The 13,584-nt window shown below is 45.8% G+C and overlaps 1 protein-coding gene across 15 annotated transcripts in view; it reads right to left on the minus strand.

Annotated features, from left to right (window-relative positions):
- Positions 1–13,584, minus strand: part of CACNA1D (calcium voltage-gated channel subunit alpha1 D) — a 327,018-nt gene that overhangs the window by 167,015 nt on the left and 146,419 nt on the right. For all 15 annotated transcript variants that reach the window (XM_021934314.2, XM_021934311.2, XM_021934308.2 and 12 more), the window contains one exon: positions 578–717. In XM_021934314.2, coding sequence (XP_021790006.2) covers positions 578–717 — 140 coding nt within the window. The remainder of the gene's footprint in view (positions 1–577; positions 718–13,584) is intronic.

Here is a 13,584-nt window from a genome sequence, read left to right on the forward strand (position 1 = left end):
TTCTAGCTTATTTCATTTTATGCAGATACATGACATTATCCAGACACTTGTTTCGTTATTTAAAATGGAATTGTAGTATGCCAGAGTTTCTCCCACAAGTCAGCAAAAAAAAAAAAAAGAAGAAAGAAAATTAATAGCTTTGCTCAAGGGATGTTAAATGGCAGAGTACCTCACTGCTATGAAGGTTTTATTACTTTTTACTTTTTTTAACTTAACATTGGCACTAAGTATTAAAAGCTCTACTCACTTGACTCTAATCACCAACAGGATTGGTCTATTTCTGGAGATCCAAGACCCTGTTAGGTAAAGCCTCTCACATTAGGAGCTTACACTCCCATCTATAACATGTTACTAAAAAGGGGAGTAACAACGAGAGAATTTCAAACTAGTCTCTGCCCAGAGATTGACAGCAGCAGCATCAGCGTTAAAAGAACTCCTGAGAGGTTCTGGTGCAACAGCTGGCATAAAAGAGCAACAACATTCCCTAAAAAGACTGTTTTGTTACTGTTCCCCCCAACCTCCACCTCCCATTTTCCATTTTCCAAATCAACATTTCCCCAAAGTAAAAGGGACTTACCCTACTATTACTATAACAAAATCCAGTAAATTCCATCCATTCCTAACATAAGCATTAGGATGTAGCAATAATCCATACGCTATAATCTTCAAAAATGTCTCAACTGTAAAAATAATCAGGAAGGCATATTCTACTTTTTCCTGTGAAGAAAAACAAAGAAACATACCAAAAAAGTAGGGGCAGGGGAGGAAGAGGAGACAGAAAAAGGAAGAGAGATTAGAATCAACATCTTAGACATATAAGCATTTTATTATGAGAAATGGAACAATTATACTGCCCCTGGGCCAGGAAGGCATTTACATTCTAACACTGAATTTCTCATAAGCAACTACGTGTGCAACACTTCTCGTTCCAGGCTGCATGACTGCATTTTGCCACCTGCCTCAATGCGTGTGTGATGAGTCTGCTTAGGACATAACGGGCATGTTTGTTATTTGCACACATTTGCAAAACGCAGCATGCTCTCCTTCTGAGGTTGCCAAATCAGGCCCAGAAAAGCACAAGGGCACAACAAAGATTCAAATGGTGGCTTTGAACAGAAGAAATTCATCCTCCGGAAGAAATGAAGATGCATCTGTTTTGACCCTCTCTTCTTCTTGGGTTTATGTCTGAGTTCGAAGTCAGAGTCAGCTTTGTCACTGAGTAGCAAGGTGACCCTGAGCAAGTCCTTCCCCTCCTCTGGGCATAAGTTTCTGCATCCGCACAATAAGGGAAGTGAATTCAGGATGGCAAACACCCTGCCTGCTTATTGGCATGCCGCCTCTCCTGGCTGAACTTGTGACAGGTCACAATGCCCTTTCCCAGGAAACCTAGGCAGAGCCTCTGACCTTTTCTCTTGTATCCACCCCAGCAGCCATGCCCATCTGACTGCCACAGACCTCACAGGTGCCGCTCGTGGGCTAAATGACTCTTAGAACCTTTCCAGTTCCAACCCATGCAACTCCATGAGCTATGGAAAATATATCAATCAGCAAGTCTAAAAACTTTGACTCTTTCCTCTTTTATAAATGTTTTCTTTATGCAGCTTCAGTTTCAATAGAAACAGGGACCGACAGAGATGTGGGCAATTAACTTTACAAGAAGCATTCCCCGTATGAAGCTATTTAAATAACAAAGTATCATCAGCAACTGTAACTTTTCAATATGAACTACAGAGTCCTACACTACTATGAGTGGGACCTGAAAAGTTACCAATACCTTAGAGAAACGGAGGTCATGAAATTCACTCATTAAAATGCCTAGTGCAAGAGATCAAAATAAATTAGGCTCAGGAAACACTTACATGAACACCACTTCTAAATGACAGGCACCATACCAGGAGCCAGAAAAATGTCCCCACCATGGTACCTGTCATTTATTCTGTTGGTGTGGGGGAAGGTGTGAGGAGGGGGAAGTTTTGAATGTAGACAAAGAGAATTTCTCAAGAGTCACAAAAGTAGTAACTGACGAGAGAGATTCTAGATCTTCAGCCCTCCGATCAAGCCAACCCCTCCTTTTCACAACTGATTCCAGGGGGGAAAAAAGCACTTTGCTGTGTTATATGTTATCACTATTACAGACTTATTTTTATGCAATAGGCAAATGTGTATTTTTAAAGAAATTTTACGTTTCTGAAGAGAACACTTTTTATTCAGAAACATTTTTAAAAACACGAAATTTAGGATGATTCCCATAAGCCTGACCCTTTGAGGAACTGTCACCTGTTAAATTTTGCTTGCAGTATCCCCAGCACCCTTGTGCATTTAAATGGGAGCCTCGCCTGTGTCGCCCCTGGGCTCTGGCTGTCTGCTGCCAGAATGGCTGCCCCTCTGTCACCGGCCGTGCCAGGCAGAACTTCCCTTTGTCGTGCCACAGGTATCCTCCCTCTTGACCACCAGGGGGACCATGCAGCCATGGCCATGCATCCCAGCCTTTGCCCCCATTCTCCACTCTTCACTGGTCATATAACAGGGCTTCCTCTCAAGGACAGGGCTGTTGTGATTCCTATCATTTCTAAACACTTGCCCTCCAGAGCTCCCTTTGCTCCTCAGAACACCATTACAACAGTCTAGTGAACGAATTGTGTGTGTGTGTGTGTTTTGAGAGTTAGCCAGCATCAGTGTGTTTATAATTTAATTTAGAAAGCCTAGCTCATCTCCAACCTCTATACTCATGCCCCCTCTAGACCTTCAGATCAGTCCTGTTCTCAGCCAGGCTCATTCCATGCCCCCGTGCCTTCTTCCCCCATGCCCTTCATACAGCTACATGAGATGCTACGCTCAGAGCTACAAGGATGCCCTTCCTTGCTTACTGTCCAGATTCCCCATTGCCCCGTTCCCTGCCATATCCCCCAAGGGAGTGCTCGCTCGGGAGGCATGCGAGGCGTGGCTGTTGGAGGAATGATCGCACACTCATGCCACTGGTATTCTAAGCAGGCACCAGCGTTGCCACTGGATAGAGGGAAAGATACAGGAAGGCCTCAATGAAGCCATAACATTAACTCTGAAAGCTCAAAGAAAAAGGAACTCTGTTACTTTAACCAGAGGCAAAAATCCCTGAAAATGCCAACCCACTGTGCTCACATCAGACCCTGACCACCAAATGCAGACTGTCAATATGTTTGAGACTTAAGAGTTCTAAGGGAACCAGAGAAGCTAAAAACAGCACACTGATTTTACAATTCATCCCTTTTTATCCTTGCTGCTTTATTTACTAGGCCAGACAGAAAAAAAAAAGCTTTTGCTGCCATCAATATTCATAGCAGTTACATCCCTACGTCAAGACAGCACACTACACTTCAGAGCAGAAAAGCAAAGCAGAGAACAGACAGTACACCTCCCAAACAGAGCTGGCTTTACCTCTTTCACTTTTATTTAGAAGTAATTTTGCCACAATAACACAAGGGCCATTAGTATAAATGAATCGTTAAACGTTCTTCTTCCTTCTCCTTTGCCCTCTCCCTGCTTTTTAAATAATTTGGTTTCTCTTTCCAAAATCCTTAGTGAATTATTTGACGGGATTCTTTATAAGAAATACAAACTTCCTTTAATACAATTCTTTATTACAGAGATTCTACCATGATGCCAACTGAACAATCGCAGCCTGGAGAGCAGGCAGACCAGTTTATCTAGAAGCCAGTGTCATCCTGGTCCTCAATCCTGCCACTAAAAAGGAATCCTATGAAACAGGTATACCTCCACATTCAACAAACGAACTATTATTTTTAAATATTGCAAAACGTCGTTCAGGAGAAGTGGGATAATTACTTGCTTTACAAGAGGATTGTTCATTTGATAAAAGAATGTTGAATTAACAATTTGAAAAGGAAGCCAGCAAGAAAGACAGGTTCCTAACCAGGCAAGACGGGACTGTGGGCCCAGCCAAAGCAGCTGGGTGAGAGGTAACACACAGAAGACACTGAGGTCTGTGGCCACGATGGATGGAAGCACAGAGGAAGAAAGACTGGGATGGCGGAAGAAGGGGCCAGCAGGAACCCTCTAGAACCAGACATGAAATGAGGCATCCCTGGTATAAAAGGCCTGAGCAGGAGCTGTACCTTAACAGCCCTTCCCCAGGTAAACGAAAAGAGTAAATGATTCCTGTGTCTCATCCCCTCCGTGTGCCAGGCAGAGTCACGCCTGGGGCACTCAGTCACCCACCAGCAGAGATTTCTTCTCCCTGGCAGGAGATCCTGAGTGGGCAGGACCAGTCAAACCTTCCTTTAGAAAACAATGTCCAGAAACTACCCTATACATGGACAGAAGTCCCCCCCCCGCCACCAACCCCAGCCAAAACTCAAGCCACTAGAGAAACAAAGGCTCAATTCTAATTCTAAAACCTGATGTATCTTCTTCAAACAGTGAAATTTCACCAACAGGACAGGCTCTAAACCAATAGTCTCTAAACTAGTTAATAATCTCCAAACCAGTTAATGCTATACAGAATCTTGAGAAACAGAAACTCAACTAGCAAGAGGTGGGAGATGCCAGAATCCTTCATTAGACTTGGTACTCTACTATTTCAAGAATCCTCTTATTAGCGCTGTGGTATGAATGCTTGTCTATCAGTCTATCTGTCCATCCCTGAGCACCTGCATCCTCCTCAGCAAAGCCAGAACCCTGTCCTCACAGAGCTCCCAAGCTGCTGTCAAAAGGTGAACGGAGGCTTGATGCAGCCAGGTAAGAGTCACTTCTCGGTTTTGCTCTTCCACCCACGTGGCCCAAGGCTTTGGGAAGGCTTTCTGGCTTACACTCTACCAGAAGTCCCCGTCTCCCACTGACACCTTCCATCCCTTCTGTGCCCTGCAGTCCTGGATTCTCTATTGAAAGTGGCCCTCTCTGTCTTTAACTGTAGCATCAGATATATGTAAGGTACTCATAAGTGCTACTAGAAAGCAGACAAGAAAAAAAATGGAAGGAATAAAGCTACAGATCTAGACATGTAGGGGCTATTACAGCATGAGGTTTTATGATCCTAGCATATGTATTAAAAAAACACACACAGGATACGTATGATACTAAGTTACCATAAACCCTTTTTAGAACAAGCCTGAGATTCAAACTGCTGAGACAACAACTGATCTCAGCATCTCACCTGGCCTCCCCTGCTATCCCAACCTGCAGCTCCTTGGTTAAGGACCTCACCCTTTCATCCTTGCCTAGATTCCTCTTCCTCTAACTTTCCCACCTCTCCTCTGTCAGAGTGCTTCACTCCAAGTCGTGGGCCAACCTGCTCCCTCCCACACATGCCAGCCGCCTTCCCACCTCCACGTCTTTGCCCTCCCTGCTTCACCCACCAAGAGTGCCTGCCCCATGGACATGAACTTCCCTCTTCAGATGAATGAGCATAGAGCTCTGTGATACAGGGCCAAAAACACACCCAGTGGGGTTGAATGCAAGGAACACAGGGCCTGGAGCCATATATCTGATTTCTGCTAGTCCTGGCTCAGCCACTGATTCATGCTGTGGCCCTGGGCCACGGTGGAACCATTCCACATCCTGTTCCCTTCTTTCTGAAAAAGTCTCCCCATCCCTCTTTCTCATTAGACTAGGCTCTGCTTGCCCTTCAAGGCTCAGCTTAAATGACATTTCCTCAGCAAAACCTTTACTGACCTCCCAGACAAAATTAGAGCCTGCTGTTACATGCTGTCAAAGCCCATTATACTTCTTCACAGCCCTAATTCACAATAGAAATTTAAATTTTAAAAAATTACCTCTTTAACAGAAAGCCAAGAAATAAATCCAGGCATTTATGGCCAACTGATCTTTGACAGAGGTGCCAAGAACACAGAGTGGGGAAAGGACAGTCTCTTCAATAACCAGTATGGTAAAACTGGACATCCATATGCAGAGGAATGAAATCAGACCCTTATCTCACCCCATATACAAAAATCAGCTCAAAATAGATCAAAGACTTAAACATTAAGACCTAAAACAGTGAAAGTACTACAGAAAAACACAGAGTAAAAGCTTCTTGACATTAGGGCAAAGATTTTTGAGGTATGAGTCTGTAGGCACAGGCAACATAAGCAAAAATAAACAAATGGGACTGCATCGAACTAAAATGCTTACACACGACAAAGGGAAAACCCTCAGAATAAAGAGACAACCTATGAAATGGGAGAAAAGATTTTTAAACCATTCATCTGATAAAGGGTTAATATCAAAAATAGATAAGGAACTCAAACAACTCAACAGAAAGAAAACAACCTGATTTTAAAACAGGCAAAGGGCCTGAAAGGACATTTCTCAAAAGACACACGAATAGCCAACGGATACATGAAAAACTGCTCACCATCACTAATCATCAAGGAAATATAAATGAAAACCACAATGAGCCATCACCTCACATCCGTCAGAATGGCTATTGTCAAAAAGACAAGTGATAAGTGTTGGCAAAGATATGGAGAAGAGGGAAGCTTTGTACACTGTTGATAGGAGTGTAAATTAGTACTGCCACTATGGAAAAGAGTTATAGAAGGTCCTCAAAAAATTAAGAGTGGAATTACCATATAATGCAGTGATTCCACTTCTGGGAATGTATATACAAAGGAAATGAAATCAGTATGTCAAAGAACTGTCTGCCACGCCCATGTTCTTCGTAACATTATTCACAATAGCTAAGACATGGAATTAACCTCCATATTCATCAATGGATGAATGGGTAAAGAAAATGTGTTACAGATACACGATGAAATACTATTCAGCCTTTAAAAAGAAGGAGATCTTGTCATTCGCAATAACCTGGGTGAACCTAGAGGACACGACACTAAGCTAAATAAGCCAGGCACGGAAAGGCAAATACTGCATGATCTCACTTATACGAGGAGTCTTAAAAAACTGAACTCACAGCAGCAGAGAGAAGAACGATGATTTCCAGAGGTGGGGGTCAGGGAGATTGGGGAGATGCTCATCAACATATACAAAATTTCAAAGTATACAAAAGTTAGAAAGAGTAAGTTCAGGAGATCTACTGTACAACATAGTGGCTACAGTTACAACAATGTATTGCATACTTGAAAATTGCTAAGACTATATTTTAAATTTTCTCGCCACAAAAAATAAGCATGTGAGGTAACAGATATGTTAATGAGTTTAATTTAGCCATTCCGCAGTGGATGCATATATCAAAACATCATGTTGTACACCCTAATTATGTAGCTGTTTGTCAATTTTTAAAAATTACCTCTTTAATATTTGTCTCCCCCAATAAATTATCATTGCTTTAAAGCCAGAGATCATTTCTATTTCATGCATCATTGCATTCCCAAGGCCTGTCACAAAAATAGATATTCAGCACTTATAAATGAATAAATAAATGGGCAAAATGAGAGGTTTGGACCAACTATTATTCAATGTCCCTTCCCACTAAGAAGTTCTATGATACCAGGGCCCCCTGGTTTTGCTCTGTTCCAGGAAAACGTCCATGAGTGCATGTCAGGGAAAGGCTCAGCACAGCCACCTGCTCCCTCATCATGGCCCTCCCTGCTCCAGGCAGGGTGTTCCATCCAGAAGAGGAGCCCGCACAAAGGCAAGCTGTTCAGGGCGGTCCACGTGGCTGGAGCACAAGGTATGAGGACAGGTGGGAAGGGGAGGGAGAGGCCACAGGGACACAGTGGAGGGCAGACACAAAGGGCCCCAGGTGCCACGGTATGGGGTTTGGTCTCCATTTCTCATGTGTTAAATGAACAGACTAAATCAGATGATCTCTTCCAGCTGGAAAACAACAATTGTCTGTGACCTGGTGAGCAAAGTCTCCAAGCATAGGCTTCACAGGGAGGCCCTGTGAGGGCCCAGAGACCCCAGGTAAGAGCTGGCCAAGCAAGAGCAGCAAGAACCGAGAGCAATGGCTTTTTCAAGTGGCTGGGTCACTTGAGGCCATTGTGCATGTTCAGGCTGGGCTTGCTGAGACACCCTCCCACTCACGACCCTATACACTTCAGGAGGTGACCCAGGGGAGCCGCAGTGCTATCACACAACTTCCACAAGCTGATTCAACCTCTCGTAAAACTTTGGTAGGTAAACCACAGGAGGCTGGTGGGCAGGCAGGCCTTGACTCAGACATGCTTGGCTGTAAATAGAGCTCATTTTTTCCCCTGCAGGTATTAATGAAGTATGCACTTAGAGGAACTCCGATGGGTACGTTAGCACCACATTTACATGAAGAAACTGGCTACAATAGTCAGTTTGCCTTCATCTTTCTTCACCTTTGGTTTAAAAGTACAAATTTTATGTGACATTTGTGTCCCCCGAGTCTAATGCTAGTCTCGACAGCTGTGATGCCCTGTTTGAGACATTTAGCCCTCCTGATCCCCAGTTCTTTCATCCATAAAACAGGGACAATCATGCTTGCTTTGCCTTGCCCAGCAGTGTTATGGTAAAAGCCAGATTAAGTAACAAGTTGGGTAGAGCTGTGCAAACTATAAAGCACCTCACAATGGAAGGCTCGCCCTGACCGAGGACAGGCGAGACAGCTCCCCAGCCTGTGGAAAGTGTGAATATACTTCTCCCTGTGGATGCACACTCTCTGAAGAGGTTTCTCCCGAGATCCCACAACAGTTCAGTGACCCCACAATCACCCAGATGGGGCAAGGCCCCTGCCCAAGACGCTGTCTAGAATGCCCAGGGATGACAAATGGAGGTGGCCAGCAGGGTGACCTGGTGGACCACTCTATGGAGCCCAGCTTCAAGGACACGCAGTCTGTGGAAAGAGGGCAGCAGCATGTCTGGGGCGGCAGAGGCCGGCAGGGAGCTCTTCTCCTCACGGGCACAGCAAAAGCAGCTTCTGCTTTGCTGCCAAGATTACAACAGCTAGCCTGGATGGGGCGTTAACGAGGGCCTTGCCACCCAGCAAAACTCCAAGGGTAACAGCACCCTGACCTTCCCCCAGGAACTGCTCCATTCCTGCTCTCATCCCAGGGGCAATAAGAGTTGGTGTGCAGCCAAGGTTATCAGTTCGGGGCTAGGCATATGCTCCAACCCACACCAACCAGGTCCAAAGAGAGCGAGTCTGGGGGTTTTCCCTGCAGTAACTAGGTAAGAAGTTCTTTCGTTGGCAGGATTCAGCCCTGAGAGGCCACAAGCCTAGAGTTGCCAGGGGTACATAGGGATGAAGAGCTAACACCCACCAAGGAAAGCCAAGCCAAAAGATGAAGAGAAAGTGTGCCAGCCAGCCAGCCAGCCAGCGAAACTCAGAAGCACGCACCTGGCCCCGAGGCCACAGTATGCATGCATCCCTGGATCAAGTTGGGCCTGAAGTCAAAAATTCCCTTCCCTTCCCTCCCCGTTTGGGCTTTTCAGTTATAAAAGTCACCAAATTAAGCCAGTTTGGGTTCAGTTTTTGTCACTTGCAAATGAAGGAGTCGTAACTAAATATTAATACAATGGGCTGTAGGATCACTCCACATCTCTACAATGCTGAGGTATCTGAGAGACAGAATCTTCAGTAGCTCCTCATTTCTCAAGAGACAACATCTCCGAGGACTCCCTCTGACCCACAGGCTCAGCGGCGCTTCCCTATACACAGGGTCTCCGAGCCCTGTAAGTCACTGCCTCCGGGAATTCATCTAGGCTCAGCTTTCCAAATTCCCTCCTTCAGTCTTGTCCGTTCTCTGGTGCCATCTTCAATTTCAACTGGTTTCCTGTGCTGTGCACACTCTTGTAAACTTGACGCTTCAGACTTGCCTTGCTTCCCATCCTGCACATCCCAGGGACATGGACTCTGAGCTCCCTTGGCAGAGGGTACATTCTATGCTTGGCAGCCTCCCACGTCTGCACCCAGCTTCACCTCTAAGGCACAGCCCACCTTCCACCCCATCTCACCTGGCAGTTCAGGGACCCTATTTCAGTTTAATTCAATACCACTCACTGGGTATCTGCTCCATACCAGGCATGATCGTGAGCACCGGGGATTCAAAGATGGCTAAAACACTGTTCATGTCCTCAAGGGGGATGACAGATAATACATAAACATTTCAGGACAGCAGACAAGAATCCAAGCTCAAGCAGAGTACTAGGAGTCTCCTCTGAGGTGGAGAAGATGGAGCAGCTAATTGTGTCCGGAGCATTTGGGAAGGCTTCTTGAGAAGCACAGGGCTGCATCACATCTAAATTCCTCCATCTGGCATCCCCGAGGACCTCTGCAATCTGTCTACACTCAAACTACCAACAACCAACTGACGTCTGTCATGGCTCCAGCAAGGACAGCGCCCCTGCCCTGCCTAATACTCCTTCCTCTTCCACGTGCCTCCAGTCCCTCAGCTCCCACAGCCTCCCGCATAGCTGCATACTCACTGGAAGGTATTGTCTTCACGTCTGCTCTTCTCCAAGACAGAAAGCACTTCTGTTTGCCTAAATCCCGCTTCACCGTTTAAGGGAAGACTAAGGAGTTTCATTTCGTCTGAGCATCATTTCCCCCCAGCTTTTGAAAGCCTAATGTACTCAGGATGAACCAATGACCATCACGTGTGTGCTGCTTCTGCTCCCCATCCCCTCACCATAGCAGACCTTCCCACTGGTCATCAGACAGCACTCTCTCCCTCCTGGCACCCTGAGGCAGTGTCACATGTTGCGCCAGTCAGGCATCACCCACTGGGTGGAGTTGGCATCCAAGTTGAAACTGTTTGCCATCCAGAGCTAAAAATTGTATCACATATTTTGACATGTAATCATGAAAGTAAATCATATCAACAAACAATTGAACGCCAACCAACTAAGTGGAGGTGGAGGGTACAAGAGCAGAGAAGGGTTGGGAAGGTGAACCTATTGAGACATTGTCGTGTATCATTTGCAGTTTGTCAGTGCCTTGAGGACAAAAACCACTCCATCTACCTCTGCAGAACCCCCTCACAGGACCAAAGCAGAGAACTGGGTACTTCACCTCACTAGATTCCAAAAGGAAAACAGCACCATGCTCTCAGGCTACATTTCTCAGCACCTGGGCCGGCAATCTTGTCTTAGTTGTCACACTCAGGCCAGAATCCCATTCACCCCATCCTAGTTGGCACTGCAGAGTTATGCTTTCTTTCTAAACCATGTCAGGCCTTTGCATCCCATCCCAATGGCTCAGGTAAAATTGGATGTCAATGTGAATATGCCCTACACGGGCTGATCAAAGTCATGCACTGTCTCCCTGGGAATCTATGGAGTTCAGGTCAACCCTCCAATATGTCTACCTCCTTTGTCAAAAAGTAAGAAATGATGGCTGGGCACATTGGCTCACACCTGTAATTCCAGCACTTTGGGAGGCCGAGGCAGACGGATCACCTGAGGTCAGGAGTTCAAGACCAGCCTGGCCAACATGGTGAAACCTATCTCTACTAAAAATACAAAAATTAGCTGAGCATGGTGGCACAAGCCTGTAATCCCAGTTATTCAGGAGGCTGAGGCATGAGAATTGTTTGAACCCACGAGGCAGAGGTTGCAGTTAGCTGAGATTGCACCACTGCACTCCAGCCTGGGCAACAGAGCGAGACTTTGTGTCAAGAAAAAAATAATAATAATAAAGTAAGAAATAAGTGAACATTTCAAAATGGTAGGAACTGCTAAGTTTAAAACTGAACATTTTCATTTTTACAAGAAAGCAGTCATTCCTTTTCTCCGTTAACAGAGATAAAGAAAAGCTTTTCAAATCTGTATACGGTTAATTTGATTGACGTCTGAGTTAAAAATGAAACCTCAGCCGGGCATGGTGGCTTACACCTGTAATGCCAGCACTTTAGGAGGCCGAGGTGGGTGGATCACGAGTTCAGGAGATCGAGATCATCCTGGCTAACATGGTGAAATCCCATCTCTACTAAAAACACAAAAAATTAGCTGGGTGTGGTGGCAGGCGCCTGTAGTCCCAGCTACTCGGGAGGCTGAGGCAGGAGAATCACTTGAACCCAGGAGGCGGAAGCTGCAGTGAGCCAAGAGTGCACCACTGCGCTCCAGCCTGGGTGACAGAGCGAGACTCCATCTCCAAAAAAAAAAAAAAAAAGAGAAATCTCATTTCCCTGTTGCTCAGTCACATTCCTGTAAACACACTACTTGCCTGCCTGGACACAGTTACCACTTTCCAACCTCTGATCTCAGCGATTTCCCATGCTGCAGAGTAAGATAGGCAGAGAATCTGTGTATTTTTAGTAGAGATAGGGTTTCACCATGTTGGTCAGGCTGGTCTTGAACTGTAGCCTAGGCAACACAGCGAGATTTCGTCTCAAAAAAAAAAAAAAGGCAGAGAAGGGGTTATTTACATTTCACAGATGAGGTTCACAGGCACTGAGTTATTTTTGCTACAGTCAACATGAACAATAAAAACAGCAATTGTGCCCTCTGGTTTGAAGAGACCTGGCTCCACCCACCTGGTGGGGAAAACTACATCTCCACCCTGGTCCCATGCCTGCCAGCTCTCACCTGGGCTCCTCTGTTGTCCCAGTCCAAGTCACATCTAAGTATGACCTCAGCTGCTCAAAGGACTGTTGAGAAAGTCAAGTCATGCAGCCAACACTTAGCAAACTGAGGACCCACCGGGGAGGTGGAGCCACTCTGCCCAGTCCCAGCTGCTGGGAGTGTATCTGCCCCAGTGGGTGGTGCAGCTGAGCTCCTTCCTAGAGGTGGCCAGCATGCTAGGAAGCACCTTCACCTTGGACAGCGGGCTCAGGTTCTGGCTCTGCCACTTATCAGCTATGTAAACTTGGGCAGGTGACTTTACCCCTCCTCACTGCAGCTTCTTCATCATAAAATGAGAATACAGACACCAGAAGCTACCCAGGTTTGTTGGTAAGTGCAAATCAGGCAGCCTATGTAAACAAGAGCCAGTGTCTACGTGTGGCAAACCCATGGCAAGCTCTTATGGAACATTGGCTATTACCGCTGTGTGTAGTCTACGTAACCCTCGCTGCACTGCCCCAGCCGCCACCCAGGAACAGCACAGTGCCCAGTGCGGAGTAACCGCTAAATACTAAGTTAGTACACTCACAATGTACCTAACTCACTGATGCCCCTGAAGGAGGTGCACAGTTCTTCCCGGAGGAGGCCCTGCCCTGGCTTAGGGCTGGCGCTGCTATGAGGGAGACAGCTGCCCCAGCGAAAGCTGCTCTTACACCTTCCGGGACTGTCCAGGAAAAGACTGTTTGCTAGAGACAGAACAGTCAGGAGGTGAAAGAGGGTCCAGATCCCCAGGCCCCATCTTACCCCAACTCCCTTCACTGCAAAGGCAAAGAATGTCTGTGGGTCAGTGGAGACCAGGCAGCGTTCACGTCATCACGAAAACTGCTCTTTGGTACAAACGTCTCCAGTGTATGGACACCATTTTCCCATTGAGTGTGCTGACACCATAGAAACACAGATCATGTCTTTCTAAGTAAATATATGAATAGAAGCTTTAAAATACTTTAAGTGTAGAGTCCATAATTAAGACACAGTGTTTGACATATTTACACAGAAGATTAATAACTCCATGTGCATAATTCATCATTGCTTTAGTATTACAAAATAATATTAAGTTAATTAAGAGACATTGGGAGGCTGAAAAACCAGGCACAACTGAGT

This window comes from Papio anubis, chromosome 2, assembly GCF_008728515.1.
Source record: "Papio anubis isolate 15944 chromosome 2, Panubis1.0, whole genome shotgun sequence".
Classification (NCBI taxonomy): Eukaryota; Metazoa; Chordata; class Mammalia; order Primates; family Cercopithecidae; genus Papio; species Papio anubis.